General features: G+C 38.4%; 3 protein-coding genes across 4 annotated transcripts; 1 reads left to right on the forward strand and 2 right to left on the reverse strand.

The window, feature by feature from the left end:
• Positions 1 to 704: 704 nt before the first annotated feature.
• On the reverse strand, positions 705 to 5268 carry LOC107277194 (glutathione S-transferase T3). The gene is made up of 5 exons (XM_015766862.3): positions 4881 to 5268; positions 4050 to 4287; positions 3158 to 3953; positions 1143 to 1199; positions 705 to 945 (listed from the first exon to the last, which is right to left on the reverse strand). The coding sequence occupies exons 1-3, from the start codon at positions 5129 to 5131 to the stop codon at positions 3165 to 3167; spliced, it is 1278 nt and encodes a 425-aa protein (XP_015622348.1). The 5' UTR covers positions 5132 to 5268; the 3' UTR covers positions 705 to 945; positions 1143 to 1199; positions 3158 to 3164.
• LOC107280867 (uncharacterized) lies at positions 1377 to 2462 on the reverse strand. The gene has a single exon (XM_015782589.3). It carries the CDS (start codon positions 2366 to 2368, stop codon positions 1487 to 1489), a length of 882 nt encoding a protein of 293 aa, XP_015638075.2. The 5' UTR covers positions 2369 to 2462; the 3' UTR covers positions 1377 to 1486.
• Positions 5269 to 5673: 405 nt separating the features above from the next.
• On the forward strand, positions 5674 to 17751 carry LOC4323940 (uncharacterized). Of its 2 annotated transcripts, none has more exons than XM_015766861.3 (14): positions 5674 to 6082; positions 6177 to 6366; positions 7566 to 7664; positions 7751 to 7817; positions 8722 to 8788; positions 9948 to 9990; positions 12084 to 12255; positions 12370 to 12468; positions 14097 to 14159; positions 14712 to 14847; positions 15788 to 15971; positions 16366 to 16487; positions 16567 to 16603; positions 17355 to 17751. In XM_015766861.3, exons 1-14 carry the CDS (start codon positions 5885 to 5887, stop codon positions 17528 to 17530), a joined length of 1653 nt encoding a protein of 550 aa, XP_015622347.1. In that variant the 5' UTR covers positions 5674 to 5884; the 3' UTR covers positions 17531 to 17751. The 2 variants fall into 2 exon arrangements, with proteins under 2 accessions (XP_015622347.1, XP_015622346.1); XM_015766860.3 differs by having other exon boundaries at positions 16571 to 16603.
• Positions 17752 to 18881: the final 1130 nt, after the last annotated feature.

Raw genomic sequence — 18881 nt, forward strand, 5'->3', positions numbered from 1 at the left:
GATTGGTAGCTACCTCCTGAAAAAAATACCTTGGAGTGGTCCCCAATTGTCATGTTCTAATAGGCGAGCTATAACTTCGTAAAAAATAATCAGATGATTTATCTTAAAAATTAATAGAAGGAATTTAAATGAAAAATAAATCCTATTTCAGCTATTTGAACATTACTAAAAACATTAGGGGTTTGTTTGGATAATGAGAAATGTGGGTTGGGATTAAGATTGGGATTGAGAAATGAATAAAGGGCTAAGATTAAATGAAAGAGGAAGAATGAAGGGTTAGGATTTAAAGATGTCTTTTAGTGGATGGAAAATGATTTTCCAGTCCCACTAGGGCAAGGGCAATAATAGAGTAAACATCTTACTATTAGTATCCTCTATATCATCTATAGATGGTTTAACAGACGACATTTACAATAATATAATACATGTTGTCTCTAAGCCGTCTCTAGCAAAGCAAGCTGCATTTAATTCTCTAATTGTATCTTTCAAGTTATGTAGGATCAACTGTAAACATCACTTGAGTAGCCACTTATATGTCAACCATAGACGGAAGACTATGTTCAATCAATAAAGAAATAAATCATGTGATTTATCACAAAGCAGACGGATTTATCAACAACAATGGTGTAATATTCCTAATTCATTCGAACTAAACAGTACAATAGTGATTCAGATTGTTACTTGATCGAAAGAATGTTCACAGATTGACAAATAACTAATTCATAGACCGACAAAATAACTTAGTCTGTTGCAATGATCCATACATCAACATTCGACAAAAGAAATTAGGCCATTACAATGATCCATACTGCCAATAGATGGTAACAACACAAGTGTTCTTACATGACACCAGCGAATTACTAAAAATTACTTTATAACTAGATTATCTTTCTCAAGCAGAACCAAAACAAGCTGCCAACCTGCCAAATTGAGCACCTTCACTACCTGTCATTAAAGCAACATTATTTCCATGGAAAATAGGAGGCTAACGATTATAGAACAATTGTAGCATATAATCTGGATGGCAAAACAACTGGAAGGAAGTAGTACTGCTATTTTAAGTAGAAACAAAAGGACTATTAAAGGACTTATTTGATTATGTTGTTCTTTGGACTGTACAGTGCAAGTAGACATGTACATACCTCCCAAAACCATAGCAGAAAGCACCAAAAAGCTAGCACCAAAGTTTTCCATTGTCCCTGAAATAAATAAATAAAATGATAAGTGAATTAAGATGCTTGCAATTGTAATTGAAACTGTGAAAACAAGATGCTTAATGTCCTACCACAACTAAGTACGACTGGTATTGCTAAACTTTTGCCAAATATGTTCAACCAGATCTTTTTTTAGTTGGGAATGTGGTGCACGAGCACGTATTGCAGCTTTCCTACGTAGCACCTGATCAAAGCATGGATTGTGCCCAGTAGTTACTTCAGGAGGAAGAGCAACCGATGCTCCAGGGTCCACATTCAGATCAATAGGAATTTTAACCCCCCCCTCTTTCATTTTCAACTATCATATTATGGAGAATAATACAAGCTTTCATGATTCTCCCAACACTCTTCCGTTTCCATGACCGTGCTGGGTGGCGCACAATATTGAAATGGGACTGCAGGACCCCAAATGCACACTCCACGTCTTTCCTTGCCCCTTCTTGATACTGTGCATATAGCTTGTGCTTCCCTGTTTGTGGAGCAGCTATTGACTTCACAAAGGTAGCCCATTCTGGATATATTCCATCAGCAAGGTAGTATCCTGTGTTATACTCATTACCATTGACAGAAAACTTTACTCTAGGAGCTTCCCCTTTCAGCACATCAAGAAATAGTGGGGATTGGTTCAGCACATTGATGTCATTATTTGACCCCGCGACACCGAAGAAAGCATGCCATATGCGGAGGTCACGAGTAGCAACCGCTTCGAGGATAATTGTTGGCACTCCATAGTCACCGCGGGTAAACTGCCCTCTCCATGCTGTTGGGCATTTTTCCCACCTCCAATGCATGCAATCAATACTGCCTAGCATCCCAGGGAAGCCCCTAGACTCATTAACTTGAAGTATACGCTCCACATCCTCATATGTGGGACGTCGCAAATACTCTGAACCAAATACTTCAATCACCCCTCGTGCAAACATATCCAAGCACTGCAAGGACGTGCTCTTGCCAATCTTAAGGTACTCATCTAGGCTATCAGCAGGGCTGCCATACGCTAGCATGCGCATTGTAGTTGTGCACTTCTGTAAAGGTGAGAGCCCTTGGCGACCACTGCAATCTACCTTTAGTGTAAAGTAAGGAGACCACCTTCCAAGGGCACTCACTATGCGAAGAAAAAGGGGTCTTCCCATACGAAATCTTGTACGGAACATGCTCTCAGGGTAAAGAGGGTCTTCACTGAAGTAGTCAGCTATGAGACAATGATGTGCTACTGTGTGATCCGTCTTGATTGTCTTCCTTGTCACACTCTTCCTTCTGATTTTTCCAATTCTAAGCTTGGTCTTGATCTTTTCCATGACCCTTCTTGCAAAAGAATCTATGAGGTTCTGCTCAACAATGTATTGGTCTATAATTTTGGAAGGATCTAATTCACCAGAATCATCTGGAGACATGGTGGAGACAAGGGGTGCAAGGAATGGGAAAGAAGTGTTGAAAGGAATGGGAAAGAAGTGTTGAAAGGAATGGCAGAGGGATGGATAGTTAGCACCATTAGACCAATATATATATATATGGGCCAACAGTACACTGTTGGGAATGCATACTAGCTAGTAGCATGTTTATTTGAATTACCCTTAATTAGATTATTGGGAATGCATACACAGAGCATGTTTATTTGGATTACTATTAATTAGACTATTGGGAATGCATACACAGAGCATGTTTATTTGAATTACTATTAACTAGACTATTGGGAATTCAAGACTGCATGTTTATCTGCACATTGTTGACTTGACTGCATGTTAATTTTGCAACTGCTGACTTGACTACATGTTTTTCTGGAAATAATAGCTACATGCTGACTATATTACAAGTTAGATTACATCAATATTTGCAACTCTTTGAATTGTGCAAGAAACATATATATGTTTGCAGGAAGTTCAATTACAGCAAGTAAAAAAAAATACAACAAGCTTTAATTAGAGACTGGAACGTGAAGATACCTTAGTATTACGGAAACAACTTCTCCCTCATACACTTCAATGCCATCAAATGCTCGGATCTAACATCATCAGGCATATCTTTTGTATCTTGTAACATGAGAGACCGATATGTTTCCAACATAACAGCCTCCTTGTGCTCCATGGCTGCAAGGTGCGCTAACTTTTTTGATTCAAGGTTATCACTAGCAACATGCCTCTGAGTCTCTAGTAGTTCATCACGACCTTTATTTGCCATCTCCTGAACTTCTTTAAGCTTGTCAATTTCATCATCAGTATCTGATAGATAAACCTTTGCCTTCCTTTTGCGTTTGCCTTTACCATTACGTTGCGCCTTAGCAGTTTTTGTTCCTACTGGACGTTTAATATCTTCAGGACTGTTAGGAGTGGACATTTGCTCCATCACTTCCACTTCATCATCCATCTTTGGTTTGTTTGGCTTCTCAAGTTCCTCCAAGTAAGCATGCCACTTTGGTTGGTCACGAAGAATGTTCCAACAATGCAGAAATGAAAATGGGCCTTCCTTGTAATCTGCTTGATATGCTGCTTCAGCCTTTTCCCTGAGTTGCATATCATTTTGTCCATTAACATATATGGATTTAACCTCTTTATAAACACAACAGAAACGGCCAACATTTTTCTTAATTTTATGAAAACGGTCTTTGATTTGTTTTTCTTGCCTTGTCCTGTTTTTGGGAGTGGTGCTATTATACTCAGCAGTAACATCTCCCCAATAACAATCATTTTTCTTAAAATTACCACTGATCGAATCATTCGAGTTGTTTAGCCAAGCACTCACCTATAATCAAAACAAAACATGATTAGTCCTATACTAGAAATAAAGTAACAGTCAATGAGAAAACACGATTCATTGCCTACATCCTTATTTACTTACTAGTCTTATGTCCTCCTCTGTTGACCATGTCAACCGCTTCTCAGTCCTAACATTGGGGGCTTCTTCATCACCACTATCAATGTTGACAGGTTGTTGTGCTCCTGGATGTAATTTTGAACATGGTGCTACTTGTTCAGCAGGATAATAATTTGGAGGCACAAAAGGTCGATGATTCTGTAAAATTGATGGATCCTGAAAGTAACTTAAGAAACCACCAGGCGGATGAAAGTCCATACCACTGCAAGAAAAAGACAGAGATCCAAAATTATTGCCATATAACATCCTTATCACTTTTTTTCTCTTCATCTGTAAATGAGTACATTAAAATTTGACAAAGCACAGCCTATGATACTAATAATTCTCATGCCATATAAAGTTACTATTTTTGTGTTTGTAGATAAGTTGATTTGTCTGTTCACTACCTATGTAGTAAGAGTTCTTGATTATTCAAAGTGTATGTGTAGATTAGTACAAAAAAATTTGGCCATGCACTGACCTATGTACACTAGTTTTTGCTATAAAATAAATCTATATGTATCTGTAGCCCTTGCTTACTATCAAGTTATTCTCTTGCCACAAAATTTTTTCCCTTTCCGAATATAGCAAGACTTAACTTTAGTATGAGAAACAGATGTACACATTGATTCTTTTGACATATTAGCAGGGGATATGCTAATCTGCTAGCAGCGGATCAGATCTTGAGGGGAAAACTAGAATACGGCAAGAATCAAACTTAGCTAGTCAACACCATTAATTTTCTAATCAACATGGAGGTACACGGAACTTCCGGAGCAAATCAATCCAAAACTATTCAATATCAAAAGTACATACCGTTCTTGCAGATCTGACAAATCAATGGCACTACGATCCAATCCTTGCTTCATTTGGGCCATGGGAAAAGCAGAAGCAGCGGCGCCATACGCGTAGAGCAAAGGGTGCGGCGGCTGCAGTGGCGCCGGACCTTGCCAGGCACCACTGCCTAAGGATCCCGGTAACATCATGCCAGATGCGAAGGATCCCGGCGAGGCTTGCGACGGAGATGGCGGCGGCGGCAGCGCAACCTCCCGTTTCGAGCGACCCATTGTTTCAGCAGATTGAGTTGAGGGATTACTAACTGGATGGGGTATTTCAGTAGGAATTTGACGCTTCGACTAACTAATTTGGCGCGTGAAGTGCGATTTTTTTTCCGGCGGATGGGGATTTACCGCCAAATATACAGAGAAGGAATGAGCCATGGAGCATGGGATGCAAAAGGCCAAGAAAGCGCGTTATTTGTCGACGGCATCGGCTCCTGCATCGTCTCCACGCCTACTCCATCCATCTTGTTGCTCGTGCCGAGCTGTCGATTAAACAAGCGCCCGCTTTCTTCTCTCTCTTCCTTTCTCTGTCCTCCAGCTCGGATTGTGATGACCTGGACGGGCTAATAGTAGGTTGATTAGTCCTTATTGTGCTTGCCCTTAGCCAAACAGGCCCTGGGTGTTTTATGGCTCACTATATATATTATTTAAATAAAAAGTCACTAAATTTCTGGCCGTAGGATCTTGGATCCAGGAACCAGGGTCCAGGGATCTCTCCTCGCGTCCTTGTCCGCTACCCCAAAATACCCCTCGGCATGTAACCACCCACCCCTTCCGCCGCCGCTTCCCCGTCGCCGTTCGGCGAGCACGGCCGAAGCAGCGCCGCCGCCTCGCCTCCCGCACCGCCCTCGCCGCCGCCAACATTTCATATCAGAAGTGTGATCACTGTAACCCGCGGCGCACGCTCTCCTCTCTCTCTCTCTCTCTCTCTCTCTCTCTCTCTCTCTCTCTCTTCCCCCGCTCCCCACCTAGCCGCGGATGGCGTCACCGCCTTCCTCCCCCTCCCTCCCCGACGCCGAGGCGCCGCCTCCGCCGACTTCGCCGTCCACTGTAACCGGCGGCGCCGTCTCGGGCACCATCCCGGCCGCCGAGGCATTCGCCGTCCACTACCCGGGCTACCCGTCCTCCCCGGCCCGCGCCGCCCAGACCCTCGGCGGCCTCCCCGCCATCGCCAAGGTGCGTCGACTCGGAACGCCTCTCTTGCGGGCTTGCGCGCGGCGGGGCGTGGCTGACTGCGGCTTTGCCCTTTTTTTTTTTTGCTCCCTCGTAGGTCAGGGGCTCCGACCCTGGCGCCCGCCTCGAGCTCCGCTTCCGCCCCGAGGATCCCTACTGCCACCCGGCCTTCGGTGAGCCCCGCATGTCCGCCGGCCTGGTGCTCCGCCTCTCCAGGCCCAAGGGCGGTACCGCGCCGCCGCGCGCCGAGGTGGTTGCGCGTGTCCGGAACGCCTACCACTTCGAAGGTCAGCGCGCTGAGCGCCACCTGTTTGATGAAATGCCTCGTCTTTTCATTCACTTGTAGAGTGGCTGTTGTGTTGTGTGCTTGTCCTGTTAGAACAGTTGGCCCGAGTTTACTTCATGGAAGATCTAAACAAGCTTGCTCGGTGGATGCTCAGAAAAAAAAATCTTCATTATTTAAGGACCACACCAAAATAGTTGTTTATGTTAGAATGATTTGGGGGTGTGTCCAGGTACTCGTTAGGGGTCTTCTCAATACGTCAAACCAAAATTTCCTTAAAACATCAAAGAAAACCATTCTCCGCTAGATGGTTTTGTTCTGTAGGGAAATTGAATTTATTTCTTGAAATATGAAAAATAACCAAGGAATATCCATTTAAGTCATCGTGGCTTTCAAATGTATGGGGGAAAAAACAGGTATAACTTGTGAAAAGAGTTAAAAAAAACACTAATATCTTTATGCTAGTTAAATTTTAACAATATTCTATAAAAGCAAAAGAAAATCAAAAAGTTGTTTACAGTGTACTTTTTCTTGGAAACTTCCTTCTGTATTCTTCACAACTAAATTGTTTGTTTGAATTTGCTTGTTCAACTATTTTTTTTTGTAATCTTCTTGAGAATCCTATATGAGTTATTTTTTTTCCTGTTTTCTAACTTTCATGTTCAATTTTCTAAGGATCAAACCCCATTGAACGGCATCTTTGAGAAGGCCACTAGGGTTTGCATAAGTGTGAACTCACATAAAATTAGTGGTGAGAATGAGAATAGGACATTCCTTAGTGGTAAGAGAAAAAAAATGATTTATTTGATATACAGGAGGCAAAATCTGTAAGTTTGCACATATATAGGATAAGGAATTTTGCACAAAGGACCCTATATGAAGCACTAATTCTAAAAAGTGTCCCAATGAAAGGCACCCAAATGAGTCTGTTCTACTTAATGTGTCCTGAGAGGTTTCTTATTGCCTCAAGAACTTCTCCTATCTTCTGAAATCAGAATTGAGTTAAAATACTCTATGTATGTGACACTGTATAAAACTTGTCTTGTTTGACTGTCTCACTTGTCAACCCTTGTGGTTGTAATTGTAAAATTAAAGTTATAAATTCTATGATACTAAACACACACAAACTTATTCCTCTTGTAAAGTCACTCTCAATCAATGGCTATTTGTGATGAAAATGTGCTCATATACATGTTTATGCAGGTATGGCAGATTTTCAGCATGTTGTTCCAGTGCATGCTGCAGAAACGAGAAAAAGAAAACATCCGGAGTGTCCAAATAATAAAGAACATTTGTGTAACGGTAGCTTACCTTCTGATCCTGTACTTTCACATGCAATGCCTGATAGTAATATATCTTAATTGTTTATTTCCTCTCCTGGATGACAGATAATGAAGATGTCATGATGTTAGTGCCACCACTCTTCTCAATAAAGGATAAACCAACAAAGATAGCGTAAGTAACACTAACTACATAGTTAGAAAATGGAATTGAATATTGTTTTATAATTTTTATTAACTCTTCTTATATTAGTGTTCAAAAGGTAAGAATAGTCCTTCAATATGAGTGTGAATGTAATTCCCTCTTGATTTACACATCATGGAACAGCAAATGGGATTTGCACATTATCTGATGCACCATGTTGCAATATGCCTGAAAATTCTGTTGGATTTGCATATCTATGATCTTTGAGCATATTAATCATGGCTTTTATGGTTGAAAAGTTTTGAGGAAAGAAGTGTTCAACTTGGAGGCAAGGCTAATCACCGCGACCTTTATAGATTTAGTGTGCACAGTTTTTTCGATCTTGTTTTTGGATGAGTAATGAAATGGGTAGTCTGTATTGACAGAGAAGTAAGAATTGCAGTATGTGCATGATAACAAAAATTAACTCCTGGATAGTGACTGGCTTTTCTTGTTACAAACTACCTTTTGTTTGCCTAAGCCCAAATGTCCTTAGTAGAACTCATCATAGGCCTCCTACAGTTCTACAGCAATTTTTGTTGCATCACTAATCCTCAACAAAATATCAACAGTAACTGACTATTTTCAGAAGTACTCTGATTTTCTACATGCTCCCTAACCTTTCTGTAATGCTAAAATAAATTATGCGTGTGCACTTGCTTGAAAAGGGCATTCGTTCCATGTAGTGAAGTTTAGTAGTCTACAAATCTTCTAGAGTTACCATTGTGCCTCTTCTAGTATATAGAGAACCATTTTGCATAACTGAAATCAGAGTTAAATAGTAACAGAAGTGAAAGCTGCGTAGAACTCTACTTTTCTGTATCTGTAGCATATTGTAACTAAAAAATGATTTATCAATATTATTGCCTAATATTGTTTGATGGAATTGTTTTAGGCTTCTCCCATCGTCTAATGCATTGTCCAAAAGCATGCAAAGGGGAGTTGTACAGCATCGATGGGAGGTTTGTCATCGTTGCACACACTAGTTTAGTTACATGATTCTAGGGGGCACATGAGTATCTACTGGTGCATATAACTGTAAATTTCTCCTATGTTTTTTATCTTGCGGGTAAACTTTACTTGGCTCTGCATTTTTTTTAATGGAAATTACTACCAGGGTAGACCCAGTAGTTTACATGGCTCTGCATTACTTAGCCATCTTGATTTCCACTACGCCCATTTCAAAATAAAACCTACCCTACTAACTTTATGAGCTCCTTCCAAAATATATAGTGTGCGTGTGCATTTAATGTACTTTTTTTTTTCTGCTTTTACCTCCTTTATCATCCCTCCCTTTCCAACCCTTATTATTGAAACAACCACACTAACTAGTCTGTTTACTATTACTGAAGCATTAATGCTATGAATAGCAGGGCCATTTGCTTCTACCACTTTCTTAGTTTGATGATCTCCTCAATATGCCTTGTAAACGAAATGGAGGCAGAACTTCATTCTTTTGTTATCTCACTATATTGTAAGAGCGTCTAGTTTTCTAATATCCTTTGTAATACATGCTAGAATTATGGTGTGAGCTAGGATCACAGTGTTGTCTCCATTTAAAACACAGTGGATACAATTGATTGAAACAAACTGCTTCTGTTTGAGTTCCAGTTTATGGCCAACTAGGATTGTGAACCCTTGCTTTGCCATGGAAATTGATTCTCTCTATGCAGAAGCCTCTGGTCCAAAATATAACTATGTTTTTATCCGTCTATTCTCTTCTTCAAATATAAAATACTCAGGCTCATGACAGAGATGCAGGAGTTGTGATGGTATGGTCCCATGTGATCTGTGCAATTGGGTTCATGGACATTTTTTGTTCATGCTAAGATAAGGGGAATTGGGCACAAACCACCTCCAGTATTCTGAAATGTTTTAAACAGTATACACTGGTTTAAGGGATAAAACTTGGTATATTGCTTGTTCTCAGCTGCTTACTGACAGCTGATGGAGTATCCACAACATATTAGCATAGAAACTATACTATGAAATGATACAAAATAATTGTTCTTATGCTTATTTATTCTCTGTGGCTTGTTTCATTTGAGATCTTGAGTTCTTGACAATTCGAATTGGCTTGTTGACTGAATTTTAATTGTGTGTATGTTTCTTTATTAACAGATGGATATTGGACCAACCCTTGCACTTCCTTTCAATGTTCAAGATATCCTTTTCTACTGTTGTCCTGTCAAGTTTGCCTTTTTCCCTTGAAAATATATGTTCCTGGCCTCAATAGTTGTTGGCAAGAAAAAAAATAAAAATAAAGATAAGCCAAAAGAGTACCGTGCACACTTTTTTTTTTATTTTTTTTATTTGGGGGGGGGGGGGGTTGTCTGGAATGAAAATTCGAAATAGAACAAAAATGATATATGGAGAATTTCTTGCTTGGGAAGGATATTATTTTATATAGCCTTAGTTGAGATATGGGATCTTCTTTGTCTCTTTGATACTAGGAATATGTTGGTTCTAAGACCCTCTTGTTCTGGAGGACAAGATGCGTTGGTCCATCACTGAATCAGAGGTTGTCCTCGTAACTAAACATTCTAATAGCTTCCCATTTTTGGCCGAGTGGCAAAGTTCTAAAGATAAATTAAGGTGCTCCTGAGGGATATTTTCCAATCAGAAGAATGAATTCATGCATCGTAGTTCTCTGTTTGTTTTGGATTATTCATAAAGTGATATTAACAAGTAGTGCTTTATTTAGCACTGAGTTTGAGCTTGATGGTTAAATCTACATTAAGGCACTACTTTTTTCTAAACCAAATTGCAGCTAAAGATATTGTTCTGTTTCTACTCATATAGGGCACAATATTTGTTTAAGAAAATAAAATCAGTGAGTGGAAATATCAGAGGTTCAAGCAAAGCATAGCAGAATTGGCTAAACCAACCCGATCAATATGATTTATCAATCCAATTCTTACTAAATTGTTTGCAGTTGATTTTCAAAGATGATCTGGAATAAGCACAGCTTAGTTACCACAAACTGACATATAATCTCGGGGTAGGTTCAACATAATCAACAGCTATATTGTAATGATGGGCTTAAGTCATCGAGTATAGATTTCCTAAGCAAAGGTGTAACTCTAAATAGGGCTGGAAATTCTTTTTTGGGTTCTAGGAAATATATACCACACCAAATTGCTGAAGTAATTTGGTGCAGTATTTGGTTTTTATCAAATTATGTTTCATCACTTCAATTTGTACTTGTACATCATGCAAGCAAGAAAGCAAGACCCACAGAGAAAACTAACAAGACTGACACTAGTATTTCCAAGGGCACAGGGCACTAACTGGAAACATATAGGTGAATGGAGAAAATTGAGCAAAAAAAAAGCAACCTAGAAAATAAGAAAGCAATTTGCTTACTTCCCTTGGAGCCATGGGGTAGAACATGAGCAGGCCTTATATTGAGCTGGGGTTGAGATGGCTTGGTTTTTGAGTCACGTGACCCATGAATCTATGATGCATGGACATGACAGATACATCGATGAGGCACAGTACGACACTGATACAGGAAGTTGCCAATTTCCAAAAAAATGCCGATACAGCGACACCGCTTCATATTTTCATTAAAAATAATATATATATTTTTTTCAAATTCTCAATTGTTTGTCACCAATATAAAAAAACAATGCACTGCAAGCAAGGAAAATGTGCCTCAATGATGATCCTTAGTGCCTAGAATTCAGTCAATACATGGCCATATATATATCCTAGAATTCCATTTACCTTACGAATAGGTACTGTTACCTTATGACATATTTGGATTCACCTTTCTTTTTCAGCAAGTGTGCTTTCACTCTAGAGTAGCTAAGAAAGCCAGCATAGTTGCATTACAGGGATATGATTAGTATGTGGCTTAATGGGCCAGGCCATGTCACATGCAGAGAAGTGTCGATGGTGTTTCGGATAACTAAATTAGTTATTTTGCTGTTTAATTGGCTGATACTTGGTTGACATGTATCGGAGGCGTGTTGGAGACATGTCAGAATTGGACATGTCATTACACGGATACACACTTTTTTGGAAGTATCGGCACATCACAGTACATGACGCTAAGCCATCAGGTGGATGAGTTGGGGGTTAGCTGCCTGGGGCGGTTTATGCGATGGGAGTGTGTTCGTGCCTGGCTTGTGCTTGAGGCCTTGAGAGATAGGGGATGGGAAATAAGCCTAGATCTCAAGGCCTTTAGTACCTTCATTATGATATAATTGGCAATATTGTTCTGTGTTCTTTGTTACCATAATTGGCCCTTACCTGTTCCAGAAAAGATTAATTGGGAAGACCACATTTCGAAAAATTCAGCAGAGTGGGGTTGGCAGATGGCTGTGTGCAAAATGTTTGATGAGCGTCCTGTTTGGCCAAGGCAGTCACTTTATGAATGTTTGATTGATGATGGTTTGCAGATCTCACAAAGCCAATTCAAAAGGTCTCATTATTCCTTTCTGTTTGTACAATTCCATCATTATTTTGGATATGCCTTTCCATCTGATATGTTCTTCATTCATTCTTTCTCTTGGGTATGTTTTGTTTATCTGCTCAGGCTTCTCTTTAGAGCTGGATATTACTTTTCTACTGGTCCTTTCGGCAAATTCTGGATCAGAAGAGGATATGATCCTCGAAAAGACCCAGACTCACGAATGTAAGCATGGGCCTCCTTTTGTAATTGTTATTTATTTGGCACCTTTTTCCATTGCATTATTATAGACAGAAAAAGTGTGTTTTGTACGTAATGCTTCTCATGTTCCCCTTTTTAGATGGAAGCATAAAAGTGACCATTGATTAAGATAATAATAGAATAATTAAGTACAATGCACAAGTGACAAGAAAAATAATGTGTCTTACCAGATCATTCTCCAAGTGAAGCACAGATTTCTGGATCGGTAGCAATAGTGCTTCTGCCTTTGCAATCTGCAATTGTATAGTTTGATGATTTTTTTTAGATGGATTGGGTTAATCAGGTTACGGGGAAACTGGCAGGCCAGTTAATTGGATCTGGATGCCAGTTTATTGGACTATATCATGGCTAACATCAGATGATTTGGATCAGCATAAGCTATATTCCAGCTAACTTGTCAAACAACTGCTCTGATCCTAGTTTACTAATTTATAATGTGCCGCATTGCCACTAACAATATTGTAATGATGATTTGGTATTTTGAAATAATAGCATAAGTGCACACCAGGCAGGTAATAGCACTAAGCCTGCAGCTCTGCATCCTTAGTTGGTACTCCCTCCGTCCCAAAATATAACTACTTTTAGCCCTTAGGAGTTGTCCCAAAATATAACAACTTCTCCCCCAACATTCTCTTCCCAACCAATCACAACCCTCCACCATTCACTTTTTCCACCTACCTCCACTACTCATCCAATCACAACCCTCCACCATTCACTTCTACCTACTTTCTTAATAACCATGTCTAACTCTAAAACTTCTTATATTCTGGGACGGAGGGAGTAGCCATTATTGTGATGTCAACATTCCATCTGTTTTCTCATGATAACGTAAAGGATTGATTGGGTAGACATGATTACTAGTGGGATATGGTTTCTGTAGTTCTCAAGGTTTTAGGGTTGAACCATCACAAACCACCCCCCCCCCCCAAAAAAAAAAAAAGGAAACAAAAGGGAAAAAAGGAGATATCTCTGGCATTTCATTGCTGTAGTTCTCTTTCATCCATGATTCATCACCATGGTCTGTTCTGGACCAGCAGAGTGTACAAACATAATTATAATTTGAAAACATTGTAATGTTTATAGCAGTAAATAGTCAAGTCCTTGTCATTAGAGCAAGAGGGAATAGAATGATATATTCATTGTATATGTTATTGTCAGTAGATGTTCTGGTTAACTCTGACCTTTCTATCTGTAAATTTCAGAACCAACTCAAAATAAGAGGATGATTTATGTGATCATTATTATTCTGCTCCTTGTCCACCAATCATGCAGAAATAATTGGTCTAGTATTTAGGAAGGTTTCTGTAGTTCATGCAGCAATTATTATTGATGCAGACAATTTATTAAACAAAAGTTGCGATTTGCTTCCCAAATTCCGATGTTGATTTTTGGTTCCAAAAATAATTTAGGTTCTTTAGGTATGCTTTCGTTTTATGTGGAAGTTTGGAGGATAAATCCATTTCATCTGAAATTTGAGGCTTTAAAATGATTAACATTTGGCATTTTCTTTTCTATACTTTTCTTTAAACTGAGGAAAGTTTTATTTCTGCCATTTTTAAAAGCTGTTTGGAATGTTTTGTTTTTGGGTGTAGGTTTCAGAGAATTGATTTTCGCATGCCCCCTGAGCTGAGGAATCTTCCAAGGAAGGAGCGTAGGTTAGTAATATTTCTTCCTGTGAGTGATATCTTCTTTTAGCTTGAGAAATGTCATATCAGTATATTGTTTTATAAACATCTAGTTCATTATCTGTCGATTGCTCCATCTTCCCTCAATTTAGTGCCCCAATCCTCATTTTCCTTTCTGTTTATATTTTGGTTTACGATACAGCATTATGCTATAAATGATATTCTTATTAATCACTATAGCAACTGGCACACCATCATTTTTAGTTTTCCATACTAATATGTGGACAATTGATCATATCTTTGACAAATGAGAGTACTCTGCTTAGTTTTATATCTGTGATAACATTATTTGTAATTTTAAGAAGACAGTTTTGTATCTTTTTTTTATCGTGGTAAATACATACACATTTCCATGAAAAAAATATCTCCAGTGACTCATTTGATTTGTGTCGATAATTGCATTGTCCGTTGTAAATTTAGTGTCTGGATGATTTTGTTCAAAACTTCAAATCCTTTTTCTTTGCATACGAAGGCCATTTCCATTGCAGAGATCTTTAGTTTTGTTTTTTTGGGCGCTTTTAGACCTGAAAAGTGGACAGAGATGTGCAAGCTTGAAGTGATGCCATCGAAGAGTTTCATCTTCCTGCAATTATTTGAACTGAAGGATGACTTTATTCAAGCGGAAATTCGAAAACCTTCTCATCAACCAACTTGCTCAGTGAGTAACAAAAACAACTATGTTCAGGCTTTTTCTCGTTTGTTCTACCTGGACACTGTGTCTGAGGTTTTCACAGTACCTAAAACTGCACACCGAACATATCTTAACTGTCAATTCCTCCATTCATTTTGGTGTTTTCAAATGTGTGTCATCAAACTCAGTATCTGAAACTATATTAGTAGATATTTGTTAAATGACTCATGAATTATATTTTATTAGGATATATCAATAGGGTTTTCTAAAGGTGTAACATATCTGATTTCTGAGAGACTGACTCAAAATAATGTTAAATAAAAGGGGGAAAGATATGTACTTATTAATTTTTCTATGGACACTAAATTTTGGATGCGAAATATACTTAATACATCTTTTCTGTTTAATTGGAATTAACTATGTTGAGTCTTATTGTTGAGTACTCGAGTTCTGGGATCTATTGCTGATCTTGAGGATGTATATCGTGATCTCATTATGAATTATTACAAGTATGTTGTTAAAGAAAGTACCTGGCTAGTTTGTGCTGCTGCAAGCAGGGCTTTTTGTACTTCAGCAACTTTTAGTCTAGATCATGCATGCTTAATTTTGCAGTGGTCATTTCATGTCCAACGATCTTGATTCATAGCTAGTACTCCCTCTGTCCCAAACTATAAGGCCTATATTTTTTTTTACATGGTCTTCAATAACATACTTTGACTAGTATTTTATTCCATTCTATGATCCCAACAAATATGAAATTAGCATCACATGAAAGTACTTTAAAATATGAATCTAGTATATAACATGCATAATACTTAGTATAGATATAGTTAGTATGATTATTAGTCAAAAGCTACAAAGTTCGATTTTTCTTAAAAAGGGGGGCACCGTATAATTTGGGACGGAGGGAGTACTAGATTTTTTTAGTGATGTATTATATAATAAAAAATAACTGATTCTTGTGTAGCATTTGACAGGTTGGTTTTGTAAGCCGATGATTAAAACCTTGAGATTGCAATTGAGCATACGGTTATTCTCATTATGCCCTAATGAAGATGCCAAAAACTTTTTGAGGAATGCCTATGAACTTATTGAAAGGTCTAAGAAGCAGGAAGCACTTTGCAGATCTCAGCAACTAAAGGAAAATAAGGGTATTGTTAAGTTTATTCCCTTTTGTCTTCTCAATACTACCAAAATGCATTTTGTTCGATATGTATGGTCATAGGGCACTCAGAACATAATGGTTTACATTTCATATTTTGGGGACATGCTCTGAGATATGAGCAGTATGAACATATCGCTGCTCTGGATGGCTTAACATATTTGCTGTTCAGTAAAATTCAGAAAAAGCCGGGTATCATGGTTCAAGTTGCACAACTATCGATTATGTATTCTACTGTTTTGTACTTTTATTCTGACAGGCATGCCAAAAGCTCAGGGCAGATGGCTCCCTGTTTGTATGGATGAGTGTAGATACTTGTTGGTTTTTTTTTTTTCAGAGATGCTTAACCACATGTGACCTGGTTGTTAAATCCTTTTCTCCAGAAGCATCTGACAGACATAATGGAACTGAGGATCAAGCTGGTGGCAACAACTCTGATAGTGAGGATGCGGAGGATGATGAAGAGGAAGATAAAGAGTCAGATGGCTATGAATCTCCACCTATGGTATGCCATTATTTTTCATGGTCGTACTAACTTCCCATAATTTGCTGCAGAAACTAATCCTTTTTTGCATTGCTTGAAGGCAGATGATGTCCCTGATTTCACCTTGGATGATCCCTGTATCCTTGACATGAATCTTGATAGATTATGCTTAATCGTAGGGATTTACTATTTTCAAACTGATCCTCGCTTTTTATTAGTTTTTAGTTGGTCAGTGAAGTAAACAAAAACAACCTTCTGAGGTTTTCGCTTATTCTGCAACAATTGGTTCATATGCATTGAAACAATTGGATGTGAATAACAGCTTAAGGTTGCATTTATGGTGTTGGTAATTTGAATAGTTCATTATGAACTTGTGGAGAAGTAGTAGATTTCTGAGGGCACCCACAATGATTATCTATAAGCTCTCTACAAGAGATCTATGTCAGCATATTTTCCTACTTGGAAGAGATTAAATGAAAAGAGAGAGCAAAGCTATCTACTAACATGGAGATAGTCTATAGATAGTCTATAGAGAAAAACGAGGCAATGGATTAGAGAGCTATAGATACCCATGTAGACATACCATTGAAGTGGTTTACTATTAATCTAGTCTATTGCTGAGATGTACATGTTTTATAGATAGCACCTTACTTTACCATTGTGGGTGCTCTCATACAAAGACAATACTCCATGTGTCTTTACTCCATAATGTTTGTGGGTTGCTTTGGTTATGGTACAAAGGCAACATCTACTCTGCATTTTAGTTATGAAAAATGTTGTTTTCTCTTGCATTATCTCTCATTTTTACTAAACATAGTTATATTTGCCCCAATACAATCTTCTTGTGGATGAGGTCCCCGACAGTTTTCCTATGACGTGTAATATCAGATACATCTGGAGAAGGCTTCTCCAATGGATACCTTGAAGAGATGTTGCGCAATTTTCCACTGCATGAAGATGGCCAAAATAAACCAGGCGATGCCCCTAACAACACTGAAGCAAGTGATGGAGAGTTTGAAATTTATGAACAGCCTAGTGATGATGAAGAGTCATCCGATGGTTGAAGGGCCTTTTTGGGATTTGCAGCCCATTGATTAGCCAGACGCTTGTACAGAACTCATTGATTAACTTATTTATCATTAGGTTTGATTTTCTTGTATATTTAGAGCTTATTTTAGGCCCATCATAACTAATCTTTTAATATACAAGCACCTTATATTTGATATTACCAGCTGTATTTTTGGCTTGACAAGAATATTCGTTAGTAATTTTTCTCCAACGGCAACCCTCTAGGAAAATTCCTGCTTTCCGTTGATTAATTTGGATATCATGGATACTACGGCAGTCTGATAAGTGATGTGACAATTTATTGTATTATACATAAATCAGAATAGAAGTGCGCGGTTAATCTTCCGTTTAGGAGACCTTTGTCGTCCTCCAAAATGATTAGTATCTGTGTCTGATTAAACTGATTATAAGTCGAGCTATGGACACTTAATTCGCAATTCCTATCTCGCGTAGAAGTGCCAGATGCATATCTCGCACGCACGTGGCAAGCCAGATGCACATGCATGCATGCACCTCGGTCTCCACCCGTGCAGATGCATTACACACATGTATACATCTTGGTCCCACACATGCCTGCATGCATCTATACGGTCTTTCTTTTTTTATGTCTTTATCTTAATTAATTTAGGATGCAGTGAAAGTTATCAAAATTTCTATTATAAGATAATTTTAATAAAAAAATATGTTTTATAATTCAAATTTAAAATCTTGAGTCGAAAGTTTTCAAAATTTATCTTGCAAATTTAAATTTTGAGTTGAAAATTTTTAAAGTTTGAGTTGAAAGATTTTAAAATTTAACTTCAAAGTTTAAATCCTAAGTCAAAAGTTTTCAATCTATTAGAAAAAAAGAAAAAATTCTTGTAGGTACTAATTATGATTAGCAGTAATCACTAATCACATCATCATTAGTGCTACGTTAGTGACGGGGCAGTGTACGTGTCGGCCTTCGGAGCGGGTGCGTGACTTCCGCTTGCGGCGCGTACGCGCGCGTTAGGAATCCCCCACTTAATTGGCCAATGGTTATGTCGTGCTCAAGTGGTCATTTTAGTTGTGGAAAAAAAAAATCTAAGATGTGTAACATGATTGTATTTACATTCAGGTAAAATTTCTCTGAATTTTTTCAATGCTTAAATTTGTCTTTCTTTTAGTACTAGAGACAAAATTTTACATGATTGTAGTCATAGATACCATCCTGTTGCACATTTCATATATCATATCTTTTCCTCACAGAAAATAACCATTTGGGTGAACTAAGGTCGTCGACTATTGCCTCATCCATCTGCGAGAGATGTTGATAGTTCCGGTGTTAGGGAAAGGAATTTTGCAGGAGTTAAGGTTTGCGTATGA

This window comes from Oryza sativa, chromosome 1 (genome assembly GCF_034140825.1).
Source record: "Oryza sativa Japonica Group chromosome 1, ASM3414082v1".
NCBI classification, from domain to species: domain Eukaryota; kingdom Viridiplantae; phylum Streptophyta; class Magnoliopsida; order Poales; family Poaceae; genus Oryza; species Oryza sativa.

Coding starts and splice junctions, on each gene's coding strand:
- LOC107280867 (XM_015782589.3), bottom strand. CDS start 2,368: ATGTTCCGTACAAGATTTCGTATGGGAAGACCCCTTTTTCTTCGCATA.
- LOC107277194 (XM_015766862.3), bottom strand. CDS start 5,131: ATGGGTCGCTCGAAACGGGAGGTTGCGCTGCCGCCGCCGCCATCTCCG. Junction 4,288..4,880: donor TTGTCAGATCTGCAAGAACG/GTATGTACTTTT, acceptor TTTTTCTTGCAG/TGGTATGGACTTTCATCCGC. Junction 3,954..4,049: donor CAGAGGAGGACATAAGACTA/GTAAGTAAATAA, acceptor TTTTGATTATAG/GTGAGTGCTTGGCTAAACAA.
- LOC4323940 (XM_015766860.3), top strand. CDS start 5,885: ATGGCGTCACCGCCTTCCTCCCCCTCCCTCCCCGACGCCGAGGCGCCG. Junction 7,818..8,721: donor GATAAACCAACAAAGATAGC/GTAAGTAACACT, acceptor GAATTGTTTTAG/GCTTCTCCCATCGTCTAATG. Junction 16,604..17,354: donor TTTCACCTTGGATGATCCCT/GTATCCTTGACA, acceptor GTGTAATATCAG/ATACATCTGGAGAAGGCTTC.